The 24,637-nt window shown below is 46.9% G+C and overlaps 1 protein-coding gene across 1 annotated transcript in view; it reads left to right on the top strand.

The window, feature by feature from the left end:
- M1AP (meiosis 1 associated protein) overlaps positions 1 to 24,637 on the top strand; it is a 74,273-nt gene that overhangs the window by 31,187 nt on the left and 18,449 nt on the right. Inside the window, exon 3 of the mRNA XM_067558845.1 lies at positions 12,664 to 12,850. Within this exon, the coding sequence (XP_067414946.1) occupies positions 12,664 to 12,850 (187 nt within the window). The remainder of the gene's footprint in view (positions 1 to 12,663; positions 12,851 to 24,637) is intronic.

The following is a 24,637-nucleotide window of genomic DNA, read 5'->3' as shown; positions in this document are numbered from 1 at the left end:
ACTATAGGCATTCTAGCACAGAAGCCCCCCACCACTCAGATAGTTCCTCATGGTTCTCTGATGACCTAGGGAAGAAAGGAAGAAAACTCAAGTAACCTTAGAGAAAAGCATTATCTGACACAGATGTACCCAAATTTGGAGGAATTCTTCCAAATCTGTGCCACTGCTCTCATGGAGATTAAAAGAACCTACCTCTAAACCACCACAGAGGAAGCAAAAAAATCTCACCCCTCAGAATTATTTCATAGAATCATACAATCATAGAATCATAGCATTGGAAGGAACCTCAGGAGGTCATCTAGTCCAATCCCCTGCTCAAAGCAGGACTAACCTCAGCTAAATAATCCCAGCGAGGGTTTTGTCAAGCCGCAGTTTAAAAACCTCTAAAGATGGAGATTCCACCACCTCCCTAGGTAACCCATTCCAGTGCTTCACCACCCTCTAGTGAAAAACTTTTTCCTAATGTCCAACCTAGATCTCCCCCACTGCAATTTGAGACCGTTGCTCCTTGTTCTGTCATCTGCCATCACTGAGAACAGCTTAGCTCCATCCTCCCTGGAACCCCCTTTAATGTAGTTAAGGCTGCTATCAAATTTCCCCTCATTCTTCTCTTCTGCAGACTAAACAAGCCTACTTCCCTCAGCCTCTCCTCATAAGTCATGTGCTCCAGCCCCCTAATCATTTTTGTTGCCCTCCGCTGGACTCTCTCTAACTTCTCCACATCCTTTTTGTAGTGGGGGACCCAAAACTGGACACAATACTCCAAATGTGGCCTCACCAATGCTGAATAGAGGGAAATAATCACTTCCCGCGATCTGCTGGCAATGCTTCTACTAATGCAGCCCAATATGCCATTAGCCTTCTTGGCAACCAGGGCACACTGCTGACTCATATCCAGCTTCTTATCCACTGTTACCCCCAGGTCCTTTTCTGCCTAGCTCATCGGTCCCCAGTCTGTAGCTGTGTATGGGATTCTTCCGTCCAAAGTGCAGGACTCTGCACTTGTCTTTGTTGAACCTCATCAGATTTCTTTTGGCCCAATCCTCCAGTTTGTTTAGGTCTTTCTGTATCCTATCCCTACCTTCCAGGGTATCTACCACTCCCTCTAGCTTAGTGTCATCGGCAAACTTGCTGAGGATGCAATCTACCCCATTCTCTAGATCATTAATGAAGATGTTGAACAAAACCGGCCTCAGCACCGACCCCTGGGGCACTCCGCTTGTGACTGGCTGCCAGGTAGACATGGAGCCATTGATCACTACTCGTTGAGCCCTATGCTCTAGCCAGTTCTCTATCCATTTTGTAGTCCATTCATCCAACCCATACTTCTTTAACTTGCTGATAAGAATACTGTGAGAGACCATATCAAAAGCTTTGCTAAAGTCAAGGTATATCACGTCCACCGCTTTCCCCACATCCACAGAGCCCGTCACCTCTTCATAGAAAGCAGTCAGGTTGGTCAGGCATGACTTTCCCTTGGTGAATCCATGTTGACTGTTCCTGATCACCTTCCTCTCTTCCAAGTGCCTTAAAATGGATTCCTTGAGGACCTGCTCCATGATTTTTCCAGGGATTGGGGTAAGGCTGACCGGTCTGTAGTTCCCTGGATCCTCTTTCCTCCCTTTCTTAAAGATGGGCACTATATTTGCTTTTTTCCAATCATCAGGGACCTCCCCCAATTGCCACAAGCTTTTAAAGATAATAGCCAATGGGTCTGAAATCACATCAGCCAACTCCCTCAGTACCATCAGGTGCATTGCATCTGGCCCCATGGACTTGTGTATGTCCAATATTTCTAAATAGTCTTGTACCTGTTCCTTCAGCACTGTGGGATGTTCACCTCCTTCCCATTCTGTGCCGCCCAGTGCAGTAGTCTGGGAGCTGACCTTGTCTGTGAAGACAAAGGCAAAAAAGGCATTGAGTACCTCAGCTTTCTCCACATCCTCTGTTGCTAGGTTGCCTCCCCCATTCTGTAAGGGGCCCACACTTTCCCTAATTTTCCTCCTGTTGGTAACATACCTGTAGAAACCCTTCTTGTTCCCCTTCACGTCCCTTGCTAGCTGCAACTCCAATTGTGCTCTGGCCTTCCTGATTTCATCCCTGCATGTTCGAGCAGAATTTTTATACTCCTCCATAGTTATCTGACCAAGCTTCCACTTCTTGTAAGCTTCCTTTTTTGTGTTTAAGTTCACCAAATACTTCTTTGTTAAGCCAAGCTGGACACCTACCATATTTGCTATTTTTTCTGCACATCGGGATGGTTTGTTCCTGTGCCCTCAGTAAGGTTTCTTTAAAATACAGCCAGCTCTCTTGGATTCCTTTCCCCCTCATATCAGCCTCCCAGGGATCCTGCCCATCAGCTCCCTGAGGGAGTCAAAGTGTTCTTTTCTGAAGTCCATGGTCCGTATTCTGCTGTTCTCCTTTCTTCCTTTTGTCAGGATCCTGAACTCGACCATCTCATGGTCACTGGGTTAAGTGACCATCTCATGGTCATTTCAGATGGTAAATTGCTTTGTAAAGCCCACTCTTCCCTTTCCTCCACTGACACAGTTGATTTTCTCCATTGTGTACTCTCCAATACCTTTGACTCACTTGCCCTTCCTCTCTCATCACAAGGTCTGCCCTGTCAACTCCCAGCCCTGGGTCAACCCCGTCTATCTGCTCTTGCTCTCATTCAGTCATGCCAATTTCCTCCACTACACATTTGCTCTCTCTCCCCTCAGTTCTGCCATTTTCCTAGCCAGACTACAATTCCATCCTGATTGAATCCCCCGCTCAGAGTCCCAGCCACCTATTAACCACATTCCAGGTAGGCATTTTGAAGAAAGAAAAGGCCACCTGCATTCTCTCCTTAAGAAAAAATGCTATCGCTTTTCCAGGGCAGTAAGCTGCTGCTAAAACACTCGCCACTGCCTCTTGTACCCATCTTCTTCATCCTGTCACCAAAATGACAGTTTACACTAGTACCCCCAGTTGATGCAGGCCATCATTCTGAACAGGATCCATGCCTTTACACTATTTAGGAAGTAGGCCAAGGACAGACATGAGGAGCATGGCTACCTGGAATTAGTCTCATTTTTGGGGTTACTCGGTTTATATCATTTCCTCTCAGTCCCCAGAGGGACAGACAAGTTCTTCCACAATGCCCATAAAAAGAATTCAGTTGTCCACTTTTCTGGGGATACATCACATGTTTCATAAAGCTACAGTAGTTTTTTCATCATGCACAATTGGATACAGTGCCAATGTAACAGTGCCAACATGCAACTTGATTATTATTTTGCAGCGTGGTCATACTCTGTCATGACAGGCTGGCTTGAGGGAAGTAACTCAAGCTTGCATCACTCAAGTGAATTGTCTAGTGTGGAAACACTCTAAGGCTGAATTTCTGCAGAGGTGGTATTAGAAGGGGGATCCAGGTCTCTGAGAGAGCCAGGGATGGAGGGAGCAGGGGATGAATGTGTTGTGGATGTCTGGATGGAGGAGGCATTCTAGAATGAATAGCATGAGGCTAGAAAGGGTGGAATCAGAGAAGCAGAAGTGGTGATAGAGAAGGGTGCAGGAGGTGGAAAGGCTGGAAGGAGAGCCAGGGTTGGGGCAGATCTCGCCAATGGTGATCAGAAAGAGGCAGAAGGTGTTGCGGATGTAGGATCTAGATTTTTGCATATGGAAGGGAGAGAGAGATGGAGATGGAGAAAGGAAAAGGAGTATGTAGGTCTGGTGGGAACTGTAGAGGTTTGAGGGTAATAGGAAAGGGAAATGGAGCCAGAACAGTCAGAATACAAGGCCAGAAGGGACCACCAGATCATCTACTCTGATCTCTTGTCTATCCAGGCCACCAACACCTGCACACTAAACCCAACAACCAAAATTAGACCAAAGTCTCACAGCCCACAGGAGACTAGACTAGTATGTGCCACAGGTAATGAATAGGAAGGATTGAAGTGCACCATGACTGAGGCCTTTGCAGTGGCAGGGAAATGATTAAGTGAGAATATCAAGATAATCCTGACAAGTGACCCATACATACACACTACAGAGGATGACAACCTCCCCCCCAAAACCTGGGGAAAATTCCGTCCTGACCTCACATATGGTGATCAGCTAGACCCTGAGCATGTGAGCAAGAACCAGCCAGCCAAGCACCTGAGAGAGAAAATTCTCTGTGCCACCCCAGAGCCCTTCCCTCCCTCTTCAATGGCTCACCTCCAGCTGTGGTCATCTCTGATGTTTGAGGAAGAAGATTAAAAACAAAAACAAAACCCTTCCAGCATATACGGGGGAGGGGGAATGGGGGCGGGAAATGGGGAGCGTGTATATCCTTTCCTGACCCCCTGCATATGGCTGGCTGAAATCCTGAAGGATGAATTTTTAGGAACAGAAGATATAAACCAGAAGTGAACCTCAGAGCTGCTGAGCTCCATTGCTGCCTTCTACACAAGCAACCCCACTATACAATTATACTCATAAATTTGTCCAGCTCTCTCTCAAAACTAAATCGTTTGCTACCATAACTCCTACAGGGAGTCTGTTCCAGAACCTCACCCTACTGATGGGTAGAAACCTTCTTTCAATTTCCAGCCTGAATTTACTTATGGCCAGTTTATATCCATTTGTTCTTGCCCAGCTATTGTTCTTTAGCTTAAATAGCTTTACACCCTCCCTGGTATTTACACCCCCGAATGTATTTATAGAGAACAATCACATCCCCTCTCAATCTGCTTCTCGCTACACTAAACAAGACAATCTCTTTCTGTCTCCTCTCTGTCATGCTGTTTGGAGTGGCTGACAAAATACGGGTGCCAACCAGTCAGGGCAGCCCATTACAAACCCCAAACTGGTAGTGTGAGCTATAATTAGATTTCACCAACCAAGTAACAAGTGAGAACTCCTCAAGTACTATACCAGCCTTAACATAGAAGTCACAGACAGTCCCCTTGAGCATTCCACTCTATCTTGCCACTCCGGTGAGCCTGCCTTTGTGATAGATTGCCCCTTAATCACACCAGTATTCAGGTACTTCCAGTCCCAAAGGACCAGTCACTTACCCCAGGTCAATTGCACCTTAGATCACACAAAGACATCACTTGTATCCAATCCTGTAATAAACTAACTAAAGATGTATTAAATAAGAAAAGGAAACAAGGGAGTTATTTATAAGGTTAAAGCACACACACGCACAAAGTCTTAGGTTCCAAAAAGAAATAGAAGCTGCTGTAACATGCAAACTCTGTTTGTAGTTTTAGCAGCGTTGGTCCCAGGATATTAGAGAGACAAGGGTCGGTTCTATAGTACAGACTTATAACTACATTGCTCAAGGGTGTGGGTTTTTCACACCCCGGAACGATGTACTTATACTGACCTAACCCACCTCCCCCCCCCATATAGACAGCATTACATCGGTGATGAGAGCTTCTCCTGTCAACACCATCTCTCGCAGAGGTGCATTAACTATGCCGAAGGGAGAAGCTCAGGAGAAGGTAGGAGTGTCCTCACTTAAATGCTACAACTGCATTGGTGTAGCTGAGCTGATGCAGCATTTTATGTGTAGACCTGCCCAAGATGGGTGAGATAATATCTTTTATTGGACCAATTTCTGCACAAAGTTTTCAAAAGATGAGCCTGGATGCTCTGCTAGACACCAAAAATCATGAACTGAACAGAGACACTGGATTTATGGTTTATTACAACAATCTGTAACACGCTAGCCCCCTCTTTTTATCCTGTGACTGTAGAGTCACCTGTTGGTGTCTATAGGCCTTTTTTATTGTGCTGGAGATGGCATTTATTGTGGTAAACTGGTATTTCACATTTGGTCATGCTTCTCTCCTGACTGGGGGGGAAGGTTTCTGGTTGCATAGCAAACATTTTTATTGTTACAGAGCCAACACTTAAATATTAGCTGTATCCCATGTTATAAGGTATTATAAGTGAGATTAATGGAGGCAATGACTCACAAGCATTTCAAAAAGCCCAAACACTATTCTATAAATCTAATACCCTTTTTTAAAAATACTAACACAGGTGAGCCAGGCTGTTTCCAGCTATGCATTTGTCGTGTTCAGAGAGGCCTAGGGGCCTTAGCATGAACTGACACTGGTCTATCAGTATCACACTCTCACAAGATAGGTCCTCCATTCCCCTGATCATCCTAGCAGCTCTTCTCTGCACCCGTTCCAGTTTAAATTCATTTTTCTTGAACATGGGTGACCAGTATTCCAGAAGAGGAATTACCAGTGCCTTTTATAATGGTATTAATATTTCTCTCTCTCTCTCTTTTGAAAATGCCTCACCTAATAAATCCTAGGATTGCATTTGCCTTTTTCACAGCCACATCATATTCGTGGCTCAGTCATACTGTGATTGACTCATACACTCAGATCTCTCTCTTCTTCTGTTGCTCCAGCTGATGAGCCCCTAGCCTGTAGCGGAAATTCATATGATTAGACCTTAAGTGCATGATCTTGCACTTTGTTTGTACTATTGAACTTCATCCCATTTCTGTCTTCAAAGTCATCCAGATGTTCCTGTATACCTTTTTGATCCTCCTCTGCAGTACGTCTCCCAACTTTGTATCATCAGCAAATTTCGTTACACACTCCTAGTTATTGTGCCAAAGTCATGAATAAAAATATTGATTAAACTTTGGTCCCAAGATCCATTCTTGAGGAACTCCATTAGAACCTCCCTCCAATCAGATCATCAATCTACCTTTCAGCACAATTCATTGCCTTCTCCTGTTTAGTTCCTTATCCACCTTACAATACTCCCCATCTTCCCTAATTTAACTACATAATTTCCCATGCGGTATTGTGTCAAATGTTTTAGTGAAGTCCCAGTATGTTATAGAGAAGAAGAGAGCAGATACTGTGATGCAGATGAAGGAGGCGGCGAGAGCCATGGATGAATGAGAGAGAGCTGTGATTAGTAAACAACTGGACAGTGAATCAATACATGGGAACCAATTAAGCTAGAGCATAGGGCTCAACAAATAGTGATCAATGGCTCCATGTCTAGCTGGCAGCTGGTCACAAGTGGACTGCCCCAGGTGTCGGTCCTGGGGCCAGTTTTGTTCAACATCTTCATTAATGATCTGGAAGATGGGGTAGATTGCACCCTCAGCAAGTTTGCAGATGACACTAAACTAGGGGGAGTGGTAGATACCCTGGAAGGTAGGGATAGGATACAGAAGGACCTAAACAAACTGGAGGATTGGGCCAAAAGAAATCTGATGAGGTTCAACAAGGACAAGTGCAGAGTCCTGCACCTACGACGGAAGTATCCCATGCACAGCTACAGACTGGGGACCGACGAGCTAGGCAGCAGTTCTGCAGAAAAGGACCTGGGGGTAACAGTGGATAAGAAGCTGGATATGAGCCAGCAGTGTGCCCTGGTTGCCAAGAAGGCTAATAGCATATTGGGCTGCATTAGTAGGAGCATTGCCAGCAGATCATGGGAAGTGATTATTCCCCTCTATTCGGCATTGGTGAGGCCGCATTTGGAGTACTGTGTCCAGTTTTGGGCCCCCCACTACAAAAAGGATGTGGACAAGTTGGAGGGAGTCCAGCGGAGGGCAACAAAAATGATTAGGGGGCTGGAGCACAAGACGTATGAGGAGAGGCTGAGGGAAGTAGGCTTGTTTAGCCTGCAGAAGAGAAGAATGAGGGGGGATTTGATAGCAGCTTTTAACTACCTGAAAGGGGGTTCCAGGGAGGATGGAGCTAAGCTGTTCTCAGTGATGGCAGATGACAGAACAAGGAGCAACGGTCTCAAATTGCAGTGGGGGAGATCTAGGTTGGACAGTAGGAAAAAGTTTTTCACTAGGAGGGTGGTGAAGCACTGGAATGGGTTACCTAGGGAGGTGGTGGAATCTCCATCTTTAGAGGTTTTTAAGCTGCGGCTTGACAAAACCCTCGCTGGGATTATTTAGCTGAGGTTAGTCCTGCTTGAGCAGGGGGTTGGACTAGATACCTCCTGAGGTCCCTTCCAACTCTATGATTCTGTGATTCTAAGTTAATAGTGAGCCACTAAGCAATCAGATACATTACAAGATGAGTCAGTTACTAGTGAGTTACTGCAGTAAAGTCTGTAGTAGTCCTGGCTGGGATAATTTAGTTGGGGTTAGTCCTGCTTTGAGCAGGGGGTTGGACTAGATGACCTCCTGAGGTCCCTTCCAATCCTAATAATCTATGATTCTCAAGTCATGCAACCTGCAGAGACCCAGGGAGCAGTGAGGCAATTGGAACCACAGGCAGTGAGTGAGGGGGAAGTTAATGTGAGATGCTCACGGCTTGTCCACATGAGGGACTTTACAGTCGTAAATTATATTACCATAGTTATACCAGTATAACTGCCTATGTGGATACACTTATTCCAGAACCAGTGTCCCCACATGGGGAACAAGCCCTCTAGTGGCATCCTTGTAAAAGCAGGAGTTGAATGATAGCAACAGCCAGAAAAACATGTAGGATGGAGCTGGGGAGTGGTCCCGCTCTTGCTCAGTGGCAAAAGGCAGTGGAAAAGGCATGACAGGACTGAGGTCAGCAGCTACACTACGGAGCATTTCAGTATGTCAGACTCTATTGATTAATGTGGGAATTCACATAGTAAGCTTGGCAGTAACAGGGACTCTTAAGGAGACATTGTGGTTGTAATGGAAGTACTGTTTCTTTAAACCAAGACCAACATTTATGGCACAAAATCAGCATTAGCAACTTTCCCAATGCCTGAGGGCGACACTTAATTTGCGTAGACATTTTCATAACACTTTATTTGCAAGAAGGCAAAGTGATCTTGCTCTGTGTAACTCCAGAGGGTTTGCTAGCTCTGGTAGGCAGAATTTACTGTGACCCCTCCAGAGAGATTCCTTTGTTAGGATGTTGAATCAGTATTGTTTCCAGGGCAACCCTGTGAAGTCAGAATGACAGCAGTGGCAAAGAAGATGCACCTTAGCAATAGGCCCAGTACAGTCAATTTGGCCATAGTTAGCAAGTCTGTAATATAGGTGATGAGCTTGTCTCAGGCCCCCGTTCCTTCCCCCAACCCAAAGGAGGGAGGACCGTGCCTGGTTGAATCAAAACATTTAATGGCAAGGAGTTACAGGAGTAAGAGTCATGGGAGTACAGAGGAACTTCAGTTGAGACCAGTTGTCATCTGTGGTGGGATACCGAATCTCTCTTCTCCTATGAGGTTTGTCTGACCACTGGAGATGCTGTTCCCAGAGCTGCTAAGGCTGTTAAGAGGATTGCTGGGATGTAATAGGCCATAGACATCACTTAGCAGGACCATTCAGCAGCAGCTCTAAACTATGCTGCCTTTGTACTGGGCTTGTTTAAATGGTGAACTCTTGGGGAGGGGAGAGGGACTGTCTTTGTTTGCATCCAGCCCTGAGCACAATGTCAGCAAAACAGCCCCTATCAACAACTGTCTATGAGAATAAAACTCAGACTTTCATCACCCAAAGCATAGCCTTTGGGAATAGGAGCTGGTGCAAAATACACCTCCAGTGTTTCATAAATTGCTGCTGACTATAGTCAATTAAATAAAGATTAACCCCTCAAAAGTAATTGCCTAGTTAATATCAGACCCACCTGAGAGGGCAGGTGTCATAGCTACTTCCACACTTCAGAAAGCCCCTCCCCCACCCAGGGGTGCTCTTATCTTTACACTTTCATTTATCCTTAGAGTGGGACTGTCAAAATTAATTGGATTTAAAATGTGACAGAAAAAACAGAAAGCAGGGGGAGAAGGAGCAAGCAGTGGGGCTGCACTTCTGCAGCAGGAGGCTGAGGGACACTGACCTAATGCCTGTGGTGAGGAAGGACTGTCAGTCAGTCAAATTTGGGATGTATCCTAAAGAATCATCTCTTGACCCTCCCCACATCCTTGGGCTGGTGCTAAGCAGAAGGCTGAGGAGGGAAGGGCAGTTATCGTTTCACAGGCCTGCCCCCCTCTCTGAAGCAGGGACTGAGCCAGCTGTTGCCCAGAGCTGCCACCCCTATGCTTAGCAGAGCATAGGGAACACAGCACATGTGCTCTGCCCCTCAGCAGCATATGGGGGGCACAAAGTGCAGCTGTACTGGGTGCAAGTGTTTGTCTCTCCACTAGTACCTGCCTGGAGTTTAAGGAGCTGGTACTGGAAGGCACTTGGAGCCCTACTGCCTTCCCATCACCCTACAACCTACAGCTACTTCACACCAGCCAGGAGAGGCCTGCCCACTTGAGAACCAAAGGGCACCTGTGACAAGGCACACCACTCACTGCTTGGCTGGCACCTCTTCCTGGTCACTCTGGGGATTAGCTGTCAACACCTCTTCCTGTGCTTGCACAACATCATACCATCTCTCTCCTAGGTCTGCAGCTCCTCTCTCATCCCAGGAACTGCAGCATCCTCTTCGTGACTCAGCCCTCCAGCCAGATCACTCAGCATCCCCCCAGAGTATATCAAAGTCTTGCCTTCAGCAGCCCTAGGCTGTCTTCCCATTCACTGCCTCAGATGACACACCTTCAGTGACTGGTAGGGGACAGTGTCCTCTATTCCAGGTTCCAGCCCAGGGACCTTACAACCCACAGCCAAGGTCTGTTCAATCCCCAATCCTGCTACTTACTACCTGGGCTGCTTCCTATCCTAGCACTCCTCCCTCTCTGGGATTTGTCAGCCTCTATACTTCCTCCATCCAGGAGGCAACTATGGGCTACTTGTCTCTATAGCCCCCAAATGCACCTCCCTTCTCCCAGAGACTGACTGCAGCCGCCTTTCCTGCTGTCAAATCCCTGGCTTTATAGAAGCCCTGCCAGTTCCCACACAGTAAGCTTCCCCTGATTAGGGCTTTCATCCCAGCCATCTGGCCTTCATTAATCCCTTCAGGGTGAATGTGACATGGACACTCCATCACAGGACCCAGGACCTACCTGGACATGCCCCACCAGAGGCAAACTGCTCTCTCTCCAGCCCCCTGCCAGAGGGGTAACAGAAAGTATTTGAAAAGCCCTTTGCTCATGTTCTGGCAGCCCAGCACTGGCCTTTGCCCATATGTCTCCTCTGGGCAGCAGCAGCTGAAACAAAGTGCGGGGGGGGGACGGGACTCAGCCCAGCTTTTTCCCCAAGAGCTCCTAGCAATAACTCCTTGCTGCCAGCTGAGCTGCTGCCCCCAAATGCCATAGAATCTCGCTGAATTTCTCCTCCCTTCTAGGAAGCAGCTTCTCTTAAAGGCTGTAAGAGGTTTGTTGGTGGGCTGGACAGCCTAGTGGTTAGCACCCACCCACTAGTAGGGGAGGGGAGCCCAGGCCACCCCCCACTTCATCAAGCTCCAACTCAGCGCCTCGAAGAATCAGCAGCATTTAGCCTCTGTGGGAGGCCCTTTGAGTTATCCTTCCTGGATCACTTCCTACCACTGCTTCCCTCCCTCAACTTCTGGTCCCAGGTAAGATAAAAGAAATCAAACTCTCAGCCTCAACCCATAATCCTTCTCCAGCCACTTTGTCAGAAACTTCAGGATAGGTCTATCCTCTTCCCAGCCTCCTCTTCTGAGCTGGGCTGCTCCCTTTTCAACCCTGTCTCCAGCTGGAGCGGGCTTGGCAGTGTTCCCTGGGTCAGTACTGTCCTTTAACCCTTGTCTGGACCAGTTTAGGGTTTGCATACCCCATCAAAAAGGGACAGTAATGGTGTGTCCATAGGGCTACAGCAATAGAGTTAGACTATTAGGGGATAGCGCAACCAGTCCTGGCCAGTTTTAGTGTTAGTTCAATAAAGATGCTCCCTGTACTACATCTCTCTGTGTTCCTGTGCTGGTTTCTCTCCCTCTCAATACAAGCAATTAAAAAGATTCAACATAACAAGTAACTTAATACAGAAACATTTTAGTATTGACAACTCCAGCCATGCAAAAATCCTGAGTCAGGCACCAAGGAAATTGAGATTGCCTTAAAAATCCTTTTAAAGTAATAAATGATTTCATGCAGCTCTATTTCATTTCATTCATGATTTCTATTTCATGCATCTGATGAAGTGGGTTGAAGCCCACAAAAGCTTATATCTGCAGAAATTTGTAGTCTTTAACGTGCTGCAGGACTCTCATTATTGTTGTCTGGCTTCTGTAGTTTTGAGCCTTTAGGGTATACTCACATAACATTGTCAAGCATTTCTCCACACTCATGAGGGATAGATTTTTTTTTAAGTGAAAGCAGAGATTTTCTTGTAATCACCTGACTTCAGGAGTTGATGTTTTGGAAATACACCAGCTATCTCAAATCACAAGAATTGGCAGAAATGCAAAGTCACTTTGCAAAACCATGTTATATAAGCATTTAATGATAGTGATCCCTGCACCACACCTTGACTGATATCACATGGGCCTCTTTGTGCTCCAGGCACTGCATGGTGGTAATAATAATACAATTACAATTTCTAGTTCAGGGTGGTTTACATTAAACCAAATCTTATACACCACCTCTGAGTCTGCTCTTGCCTAGGGGATGCTCTAGAAGCCCCACAAGAGGGGCACTCCCTAGCTACTTTATTCAGCCAAACAGCAGCTGGGTAGCAACACCTCTGGCAGTCACTGCGGTGGGAGTTACTGTATTAGATTTAGAGGGGTAACCGTGTTAGTCTGTATACAGCAAAAACAAAGAGAGTCCTGTAGCACCTTTGTGCTTCTGTTTCAGATTACAGTTTTGACTAGTCAGCCAGGCAAAGACATGGTGAAACAACTGGAAGCAGGGTTGAGCGAGATAGACCTGGTGAGCCTGCGGAAAGTGCAGATCATAGAGATCTCAAAGGGAGACGTCCTTGAGTCAATGGATGCGGTGTGGCACATACAAGCTGAGGATGAGGATGTGGTCGGCTGCAATGGTGAGTGCAGAGAGGGAGCACAATGTTGTTACGCATTGTCGAGCAATACAACTACTAATTGTCCTTTTAACTTGAGGTTTGTTACATGCTCTTGTCAGTGGCATGTAACAAATCTCAGAGGTGGGATGCTGCTGATCCAACAGAGGCATTCAAGAAAGGGCAGGCAAGTTTTGTACCAGTGCACTCCCCTGGGGGCTCCACAGGGGGTAGGTAGCTTTAATTCATGGCCTGAGTTCTCTTGCAGCCTCATCTTCAAAGCTTGAGCAGAGGATGTGCTGCATCAGTGCATTTCGTGGGTGCCCTCATCGTACTACTGCTTGCTGCCCTCCCATTTTTCTGGGCAACACTAGCTGGCTCCTGGTCTCGTGGCAAAGGGGGTTGAGTGTGACTTGCACTAGTCCCAGATTTTCTGTCAACAGGGGCACAGAACAAGTCTTACCGGGTGGAGTCAAAGGAGTAATTAGAGCCCCATGGGTTGAATGTTATTTTGGCTGGCTGGCAGCACTGCTAAAGCATTTCCTCCTAATCTCTAGGGGCATTCTCAGCAATGGAAATTGAAGCAGTAACAGTAAGAAACCGCAGAACCAGAAATCCCTCTTAATTCCTGTTTGTAGCTTCCTGCTTTCATAATGAATGGGTACAGGCAATTCAGAGCATTATTTAGAAATCCCGCACCAGTGCTCAATTTGATGACAGAAGCTTATGAAACTGAAAGCTGATTTAATTGCAGTTTCTCATTTAGGTATTTGCTCAGACAGACCCCTTCACATCTCCGATTAGGCAAAGCTTCAATTAAAACTGCCTTCCCCAGATATGAGGAAATGAATGTGTTTGTGAGCCGTGTTTGTAAAGAGCAAAGGTTTGTACTCTGCCTGTGCTCACTAACATGAGCTGTAGCACAACACACACTGAAATTTTGCCACAGGCAACAATCTGTGCCCCTGACTGCACTCCGCCAACCCCACCTTACTATGACAGTGCTGACCAATCACGTACTGTTCACCCCAGAGCTGCTAAATTATACAACCAAGTACTTAGAAAGCCAAGCTCACAGTTCTACCATCCCCTCTCCTCAGGGTCCTCAAAAGTTGCCTGTCCTAAAGTGATCTTCCCTCTCAATGGGGTAGCTATTCAGATTCTGCACTGTTTGAAAAAGGAGGCCTTTAGGGAGAATGTTCATCTTTATGATGGTACTACATCCTGAGCAGATAAAGGGATCTCCATTGCCTGACTAACCATTACCATTAGAGCTGGGAGTGAAGAATAATGAAAAGGATAAAGGTCCCATAATTCAAGGCAACATTACACTGAAATAGTTAATATGGCCAGGAGTTGGAAAAAACATAAATTGTGTGTTGAAATAAATGAATTTTGCTTGATACATACAGTTCCCAAACTGATGTGTTCCCTAAAAGTGCCTACCAGGTGTGCAGAGGTGAATCTTCTGGGTGGCTGAAAAATACAAGTTCACACAGAGAGAAAGCAATTTTAGTAGGTGACGCTTGACAGGAGAAACTGGTGCTGCTGCACAGAGGGTTGGAGTCAAGCTCTTAATAAGAGTGTATGCCTGAGCCCTGTTGTATTCATTTAGATCAAATAAAGGGCCCAGTGAGTCAAAGGCATTAACATGACCTGTTACTCTTCAACATTAGACAGTTTTAGGCTACGTCTTCACTGACGGCGGCAAATTCGTTGCCGTCAGATTGATTTCTCTGGATTGACTGAGCGGTCAGTGAAGACCCGCTCAGTCGATCCAGAAATCGACGTATTAAGACCACTTTCTCAAGTGGCGTAGCGCTGCGTCGATGGGAACGCGGTTCCCGTCAGCGCAGTGTAGTGAAGACGGCACGCAGAAGAGAAGCAGAGAAGTCGACGGGAGTTATGCAAGTTTTTTGCGTAGCTTGCGTAACTCCGGTCAACTGCCACCGAATCGTGGAGGTAAGTGTAGCCAAGCCCTTAAACATGGTTTGTGGTTTGTTATACAGCAACTTTGATGTGATGTCCCGTCCTTTTAAATGTTTGAGAACTCCCCTCCCCAGTGCAAAGCCTCATTTTCATGTTAATTTGTTTTGCTACAAAAACAATAAAATATGCCCAGCAGACAGTTGTGTTTTTATCAGCTCCCTCTTGTGCCTACCTCCTCCTCTGCTGGGTCCAGAAAGATAGCACTTAGTTTATTAGGAAACACACTAAAACTTATGCCATAGTTTAGAAATCTGTTAAATAAAATACATAAAAGAGGAGTTAAAACAAGTTGTAATACAGTTTAAAATTGAAATGGAATGATTATACAAAATAAACTTAACCAAAACCCATCAAAGACCCATTTTTAAAAGAAGATATTAGTTACTCCCTTATTTAGCTGAACATCCTTCCTGATGGGCAGGAAAGGATTAGTATTATTAGGTTCTGTGATGTGAAGGGTGGTTACTTTTCCAGCTTTTAACAAACAGACACAAAGGGGAAAAGTGACAGGACGTCAGTTGGTTGGTCTGATCCCTCTTCTTTACCAGTCTCTCTCAGACTGGGCATAGCTGGGGCAGCTGCTTTGTCTCATTGTGCTGGTGTCAGTTGGTACAATTGACTTCAGGATTAGATCAGTGCAACAGCTTCAACAGAAGAGATTGAGGGAGTCCCTCCATCATAATATCCTATATCCCAATGGTTTGAGCACACTCCTGCAATGTAATAGATGCCTGTTCAAATCCCTTCTCCACCTCAGGTGGAGGAGGCACTTGAACTGCAGAGCTCCTATATCCCAGGTGAGTATCCTAACCAGTTGCTAAAAGTTATGGGGGAATGGCTGTCTCCTCTGGCCTGCAATGCTTGGTAAAACACCACAGGTGCCTAACTCCAGGAGAGGGCTCACACCTGAGAATTCCTAGCATAGATAGGCACCTAAGTCCAGGCTGCAGGAAGCCACCTATCTTTATGAGACGGGTAAGTCTTAACACCCACCTCTCTGGTTGCCATAACCTACTGGCTAGCTTACTCAGCTCCCTGCCTACCCTACTGGCTTTTGTGAATCGCAGTCTAAGGTGCCTATCTCTCCCAATTTGTTGTATGGGAGCTGAGGCACCTCACTCAGGCTTTGTGAATTGCAGCATTTTTCTAGGAGCCTAAAAATTAAGCATCATGATGGTCAGTGTCAACGCCTCACTCCTTTTGTGCATCCAGGCTGATGTGCTTCATAAATATTGAAGAATTTATCTTAACACCCTGTAAGATTAGGTCATTGTCTTCTTCTCCTCCCCCTTTTCTGGTTGCCATGTCAGTCTTACATGGTATTATTGTTATCCCCATTTTACAGCTGGAGAGCGGAGCCACAGATTTAAGGCCTAAACTGTCAAAGGAGTCCACTAATTCTGAGTGCCAGACTGAGACCCAAGCCCTGATTGTATATTGTATTTTGCATTTTATACCACGACAAATGTTCAAAAAACAGCTCAAATTGAATACAATTGCAGTTGTAAGTGCTCAGCACTTCTGCAAACCTGGCCACTTGTATCTCACATTGAGGAGCCAAAAAATGAGAAAACACAATTAATGGCCATCTCTGAAAGTGCTGGCTTAAGTGACTTGCCCAGCATTACATAGGAACTCTGTGGCAGAGGCAGGGATAGAATCCCGTTTGCCATGATAGCATTCAGTTGCCTTAATCATGAGACTATCCTGTCTCCTACAATACCCTGCCTCATTCTCTAGGCACATTCCAGTTTCTGCAACAAATGAAGCAAGGACAACAGCCTCATTCACTACAAACCCCCTGATTTTTCCATCAGGGCTTCAAAACAAGGTCTCGGCTCATTGAAAGTATCTGTGATCAGGATTCTGGATTACATCCTCCAGCTCAACTTCCCCATTAGCTCTCTCAGGGTCAATTTAGCTGCCATTTCAGTGCGCCATGCTCCTGTTCAAACTCAGTGTTCTCATATTCCATGGTTGCAGAATTTCTAAGGGTATGGCTACACTGCTGTGGGGAGATGTGATTCCCAGCATGGGTAAACAAACTCACACCAGTTTGCTAAAAACAGCAATGTGGACATTGAGGCACAGGCAGCAGCTAGGCTAGCCACACATGGCTGGACCAGAAGGTTGGACAGGTTTTGACTCAGACAGGGAGCTGGAGACTCTGCCTGTGCTGAAATGTCCACGCTGCTATTTTTAGTGTGCAGCGAAAGCATTTTAAAGGTAAAGTATTACATAAGGCATTCATTTTAGCAACATCCCTTTAGCTGTAGAGAGTCTTTACAAGGAAAACTCTTGTCTGACGGTTTCTTGGATATACACAGTGTAGTAGCTCATAGCTGTACTATAGCTATAGTATAGTACTTGTACTACTTTCCGGTCACAGGCTCATAGCAGTGTTGCAAGATAGGCAAGCCTGGCTGGCTAAGCCAGCGACTTATTAGACAGAACAAAAAAGAGAGGTAGGAAAGCGGGAGGGGGGAAGGTGGGGAAGGAAAAGGACAGCAGCAGAAGGAGGAGGAGGGGGACCTACAAAATCTCCCATCCTGAGTTCTGTTCAGAATTTAGCTGGAGGTGGTAATGTCACCTGGCACCCTCGCTCTAGCCCGGTCTGGTCAAAACATCTCAGGATTAGGATGAAGGAGGTCTGGAGTCCCAGGAGACAGTGGGCTTGGTATTGCCCTTCTCTCATCTTTCAGTCAGCCAGCACTGCTGTTGCCTCCTCCTCATTTTCCCCTATAAGTCTTAAGAGGCTCAAAAGGGACTGATGGACAGAATAGCTCATTCCCTTATTATAGTGTTAACCAGTTAGATCTAATTTCCGAAACGCCAATTTTGGTCCATTGTTTTCTGGTCCCACACTTTTCTTGTGTGCCAGGCATAATCTTAACAGTCTGTGTGTTACGTCAGTAGGCCTTTCTGTAAGGACAAATGACGGCTTTTGATCAATGCAAGCTATGTCTGCAGAAAGCCACCAGTTACGCATGTGTATGTGCTTCTTGTGCCAGTGGTGTGCATATTCACCAGCAGTGCTTGTATCAATGCACAGTGTGGTGCACCATGTATCAGTATCCCAGTGTGCAACTTACCACTGTCCAGCACAGTCTTTTGGGAAGGTTTGGCAATGCTTGGTGGTGGCAGTGGGTCAACTTCTTAGTGTGCGACTGATACCATCCCATAACACCATCTAGATCCTATAATTTTTCAAGCCTTTTTTCAAAGTCCCACAAACCCATGCACCCTTCCTCACTGTCCACCATCTCTGACAGAAGCATGGAGCCTTCACAATTCTGCAGTATAGTCATAAGCATTGCAAACACAGGATACACAATCCTCTGGCATTTGCAGAGCTGCAAAAAGAATCAAATCAATGGGGGACATGATGATTTCTTGGAGGACAGATTGCTGTGGGACAGAGAGAACCAAGTCAAGGTTCATCAAAAGCCAGGCACCTACTGGCCTCTGAAGAGACAGAGGGTGTGGTAGGAAATAACCTAGGGAGCTGGCTTAGTGATACCATTGCCCAGGCTGCACACCTGAACTGCCAGTCCCAGGGCCCTGGGTTGGAATCCAGTGGAGCAGGAGGGCCTGGGTTCTCCTACCGCCAACCCACACACTTGAGCCACTAGGTGAGTCTGCTGATTGAGGACTTGAGCCACCAGGTGCTGCTACCAACCCACAGGCTTGAGGTGAGGCACTAGGCACTATCACCAGACTATAGACATGAGCCACTGGGGGCTATAGTGAGCTAGTGCTCCAACCACTGGTGACCCCCATCACAAGTGGTGACAGCTCATTTAGAACCTATCATTTTATACGTATAATTGGGATTGTTTTCCAATGTGCATTACTTCACATTTATCAGCACTGAATTTCATCTGACATTTTGTTGCCCAGTTTAATGAGATGCTTTGTAACTCTATGCAGTCAACACTGGATTTATCTTGAATAATTTTTTATCATCTGCAAATTTTGCCACCTCACTATTCTCCCCCTTTTTCAAATCAGTTATGAATATGTTGAACAGCACAAGTCCCAGTATATATCCTTGGGGGACCCCATAATTTACCTCTTTCCATTGTGAAAACTGACTACTTATTCCCACCCTTTGTTTCCTGGTTTTTTAAACAGTTACTGATCCTTCTCTCTTATCAGTGACTTACCGAGGGGAGGAGTGCAGGCCTGGCCCCAGCCTGTGAGGGGGCGGGGGGGCACCACCGCCAGGCTGGCCTTTCACAACATGCAGGAGGCGGCGGGAGAGGGGGCCACAGGAGGCTCTGAGGGGCACCCCTTAGCGTCTCTCCTCCTCCGGCGTGTTGTGAAGGGCCGGTCTGGCCTCCACCCCAGGCTGGGGGGTGAGGCCGCCCCCGTCCAAGCCAGTGCCGGGCTGCAGCGGAAGACACGGGCACTACGCCGCAGATAAGTGGGGGGTAGGGTAAGGGACAGCAGAGGCAAGCCTATATTTGCACCCCTCCCCCCAAGTTTCACGCCCCTTGCAGGTACAGACTCCCCCTCCCTGGGGCAGCTGGGGGGTGCAGCGCTGGGACCCCTCCTGCCCTGCATGGGGGAGGGGATGAGTGAGGCCTGGGGGGCTGTAAATGTAGGCTTGGCCCCCAGTGCCTCTTATCCAATGACTGCTTAGTCTGCTTAAGAGCCTTTGGTCTCGGACCTTGTCACAGGCTTTCTGAAAGTCCAGGTACTCTATATCCACTGGATTACCCTTGTCGACATGCTTGCAGACACCCTCTAATATAGAAGTCCCCAACCAAACTGGGGTGCACCTCCCAGGGGGGCACAGAGGCACATTCAGAGGGGCGTGGCAGGGTGCAGGTCAGCCTCCATGGGGGGACAGGGAGGGAGTGCCCCCCACTCACACTCTGTCCCAAGCTCTGCTCTGGCGCCCAACAGGCCCGGGGCCCAGCAGCCTAGCAGGCAGAGCCAGTGGCAGTCTTGGCAGTCAGGGCTCAGTGGCCTAGCGGCCAGTGGAGGAGAAAAGGGGGCGGGCTGCCACCGGGTGTGGGGTGGTGGCAGCCAAGGCAGGGAGACCTAGACCTACTCTACCAGGCCTCAGCCAAGGGCCCTATCAGTGACTTGGAGCAGTCACTATGACAGCGGGGATCTGGCCAAAATATGCTGTCTCTTCAAGAGCCACTAAGTAGCCTCTCCCTGGGCCACTTCCTACCCCAATTCCTGAAGCCTCCATCTCAGCATCCCGTAGGTCCCCAACTCCTGCAGCAGGTGTAGTGGCTTTCAAGGTGGTTGCATGGCCTTTTAGCTCCCAGACTGGAGCCTCCACCATGGATCTTCCCTGCTCAGTATCCCACCCCAAATGAGTTGGGCTGCTCCCTCTTTATACTGCTGCAGCAGTTGGAGCATGCCTAGCCAGGGCAGGGGTGCATAGATTCTGCTGCCAGGAGTATTGGCTTAACCCCTTTGTCTCCAGTACGGTACACTCCATCACACGCTGGCTTCTAGGCATTACTAGAATACAAATAATAAAGCAAAGTCAGGCTTGCTCTAGCATCAATTTTCACCAGTCTCTCTGAACACTTAAAACAGCTGAGCATTACCAACGCATTTGCTAATGGCAGTCGAGTAAATATTTATGTCCCAGAAAGGTGCTTCATCCATCTGTGCATTTTTCATAGAAACGCAAATGTAGACGCTAAAGAGCTAATAAATTCTTCATGAGAGTAGCGAGCAATCATCTATCACTCTGTGAACCCAATACCAATTTATGCTTTACAAATAGATGAACAAGAAATGGCTCTGTATAGTTAGTTGCTCTTCAAGAATATAATTAACGGCATTTCACTACAGCTGCCACACCAGGGCATGGCCAGCTGCACCATTTCTTTCTTACAGTTCATAGGCAGCCACATTACTACTAGAGAAGAGAAAGGCAAATGATATTCAGATGCTTATTGAGAGAGGAATTAAAACATTCCCCACTCGCACACACTCAATGTAGCTCCAAGAGGAGTCGGTATCGCTCTGCACTGTGTGTGCATGCCATTTATCAGAGAGGAGCTCCTGCAGTCCCCAATGCTTTGTTTTCTGAAGAGCTAAATATGTCAGGGAAAGAGATATGTTAGCCAATGCTCCAAATATTAATAATTCTTCCAGCATAAGACGGTGCATTCACCAACTTTGAATTATTCAGAGAGGAAAGAATGTGACTGGCAGCACTGTGCGGGGCAAGAAGCTGACTCCCCATCAATCCTGTGCATGCAGGGCATTCTCCAGAGAGGAGCCCAGATCCTTCCCTGGCCCTTTCCTCCTGGGCATGCCTCAGGAAGGAGCTCACACACTTTCTGCACTAATTTCCATCAAGGAGGAGTCCACATGCTGCATTTCTTGGAGAGAAGCTGCAATATTCAACAGTGCCATGCTTCTTGGGGAGGATCTGTCATTCCCACAGCACTGTCTGCAGGGTATTTCTCAGACAGGAACTCACACATCCACCAGCGCTTTACTCCTCCAGGCACACCAGGATTACATGCTCAGCATTCTTCTGAGCAAGATGAAGCTCTCACTGGGGCCAGGAGCTTGGGGAGAGGATGGTGCATTTCCCAGCACCTCAGTGGGTTGTGAGAGGAACTTCATCAGCCCTCTACCCCACCACCGTATATCCAGGATTCCTAAAGGAAGAGCTGGCCTGCTGGGCGTGCTTGTGACACAGCTCACTTAGCCTTCAATTCCACCCCTTAATTGTGAGCTCTTCAGAGCAGAGCCCTGCCCCTATGCAGCACCTGCCGACTTGTGGGCACTATCAAATAATAATGACCAGGAAAGGGATTGCTTTGCTCCTTAGCTGGTAGAAGGGCTGTACTAAACTGTAGTCTCTCAAAATGAAAGTTTGCCAAGAGGCTTTGGTTCCTACGGGGACAGAAACTGGGAACATGCTTCAATGTTTAAGATGGGTTTTCAAAAGAGTCTTAGGGATTTGGGCACCCAAATTCCCATTCTGTGGAAGTTAGGCAGCTAATTCCCATAAACTGCTTTGAAAGCACAATCTTAAATAATTTACGATCAGTGGTTGCGACAGCAATCTATAAGCAGGGAGATATCGAGCAGAAATAGGGACGTGGCATTACCTCTGTATCCAGCATTAGTGAGACCATTACTGGATATGGTGTATAGATCTGATGTCCACACTTCAAAAAGAATGTTTACAAACTACAAAAGGTTCCAAAAGAGAGCTACAAGAATGGTTCCAGTTCTGAAAAACTTGCCTTATAGTAAATGACTAAAGAAGATCAATGTCTTTATCTTAACAAAGAGAAGGTTAAGAGGTTGTTTGTGATTTACAATCACCTACATGGGGCAGAGATTTCTGATAGAAAAGGGCTCTTTAATCTTGCAAAAGCAGAACAAAAGCCAGTGGCTGGAAGTTGAAGTGATAAATTCAGACTAGAAACAAGGCACAATTGTTTTAACAGTGAGGATAATTAACCATTGGAACAACTTACCTAGGGACATGGTAAATTCTCCATCACCTGGAGTCTTTAAATCAAGATGAGTTGCCTTTCTAAAAGAGCTGCTGTATCTGAACCGAGGTTATGAGCTTAATGCAGGAACCACTGGTTGAAGTCTCTGGTCTGTGCTATGCAGGAGGTCAGACTAGATGATTGAATGGTCCTGCCGGCCATAAAAGCTGTTAATCTATGAGTGAAACACAGAACGTAGTAGCTTTGTCTGGTCCTGAGTCAGAGGACAGCCCCATTCTACAGAAAGCATCTCCATTTACTTTAATAGTACAAAACCAGGCTGTCTCAGAGGTGAGAGAAAACTCTCCAGAATTTGTTTGGATTAGTCATTAGATATCTAACATGTCTGCCTGGACTGTTTGTATTGCCACCGCTAGTGAAGGACAGCTTCTGGCATTGGGGCATGTGACAATACTCTAGCTGAAGAAGAAAGCTACACCTGTCTGTCTGAATTTTTACATTGCACACATCACCATGGAATCTGAGCACCTCATGTATTTATTAGAGCAGGGGTGTGCACAAGGGAGGGCAAGCAGGGGCATCCCCCCAATATCCATGTGTTCCTGAAGCCAGGAGAGGGAGGAAGCAGCAGGGCGGCTGGCTGCTGGCTGAGTTCCTCCTCTCCCCACCCCTGTAGCTGCTGCTTCTCCTTCTTTACTGCTGGAATCCCTGACTCACCTCTGCCTCCATTGCCTGACTCACCTCATTGGGCACTCTCTGTGCTGCTGCCAGGGGGAGCAGCTACCTCCTCGTTGCTGGGCATCCTCATAAGAGATGTCCTGAGAAATCTGGGGAGGTGGGTGGGCAGACAAGGTGTCATGTGAACTTTTCATTTGTGTGTGTTTAACGTGCCCCTCTAAAAGTGGTCACATTTAAATTCCTGCGCATACTGCTGAATTAGAGGGAACACAGAGGAACGCTGTACATCTGTCTCCTTCCCCCACTCTACAATGTGCAGAGGGAAAGGTAGGTCAAAATAGCTAATTAAAAATCCTCTTTTGTCTTGTACTTTGTCTTTAAAAGTGAAGTAACTTTGCACAGCAACAGGATACAGAATCCTGCACTTAGGTCAGAAGAATCCCAAGCACTGCTACGGACTGGGGACTGACTGCCTAAGCAGCAATTCTGCAGAAAAGGATCTGGGAGTTACATTGGACAAGAAGCTGGATATGAATCAACAGTGTGCCCTTATTGCCAAGAAGGCTAACGGCATATTGGGCTGCATTAGTAGGAGCATTGCCTGCAGATTGAGGGAAGTGATTATTCCCCTCTATTTGGCACTGATGAGGCCACATCTGGAGTACTGTGTCCAGTTTTGGGGCCCCCCACTACAGGAAAGATGTGGACAAATTGGAGAGATTCCAGAGGAGGGCAAGGAAAATAATTAGGTGGCTGGGCAAATGACTTATGAGAAGAGGTTGAGGGAAAAAGCAGTTACCTACCTGTAACTGGATGAGATTGAACTAGATTGAGATCCCCTGGAGGGACTGGTTGGATGAGTAGGAGGATACAGTCTGTCTAAGTCCTTCAGAAACCAAGACACCCGTGCATTAGTAAAAACCGAGCGACCTCCCTCCCCTGGATGGAAGGCTGAAATCGCTGCCAGGTGTACCTTAATTGATGACTGTGCCAAGCCCTGCTGTTTTAGGTGCAACAAGTAATCAAGGATTGCGGACACGGAAGCCGACTGAGTCTGGATGTTCCATTGCGCGACTCAGGCCGAGAACCTTTTCCACTTAGCCAGATAGGTAGCCCTTGTGGAGGGCTTCCTACTACCTAAGAGCACCTCCCTTAATGGCTCCAAGCATGTGAGCTCCAGGGGATTCAACCATGGAGCTTCCAGGCCGTGAGGTGAAGGGAGTCGAGGTTGGGGGTGGAGAAGAGTCCGTGACCCTGCGTAATGAGATCTGGTAGCAGTGGAAGGATGATGGGAGTGTCTACCAAGAGGTTGAGCAGCATGGTGTACCAGTGCTGCCGCGGCCAGGCTGGGGCTATTAAGATCACTGATGCCCTGTCCTGCTTGATATTTCACAAAACCCTGGGAATGAGCGGGGTAGGTGGAAAAGCGTAAAATAGCTGTCCAGTCCATGGGATGAGAAAAGCATCTGCTATCAATCCAGGACTGTGCTTCTGAAAGGAGCAAAATTGAAGGCACTTACTGTTGGATCTTGTGGCAAACAAATCTACTTGGGGAATTCCCCATCTCTGGAAGATGTTGTTCAACACGTCCGGATGGACGGACCATTCATACATGAGAAAAGACCTGCTGAGGTTGTCTGCCACTGTGTTCTGGGCCCCTTGCAGATATGAAGCCTCCAGGTGTATTGAT

The sequence above is a fragment of the Emydura macquarii genome, unplaced genomic scaffold, assembly GCF_026122565.2.
Source record: "Emydura macquarii macquarii isolate MOO-44397 ecotype Brisbane River unplaced genomic scaffold, CSIRO-AGI_Emac_v2 contig_2193, whole genome shotgun sequence".
Classification (NCBI taxonomy): Eukaryota; Metazoa; Chordata; order Testudines; family Chelidae; genus Emydura; species Emydura macquarii.
This window is presented reverse-complemented; position numbering and strand designations above follow the sequence as displayed.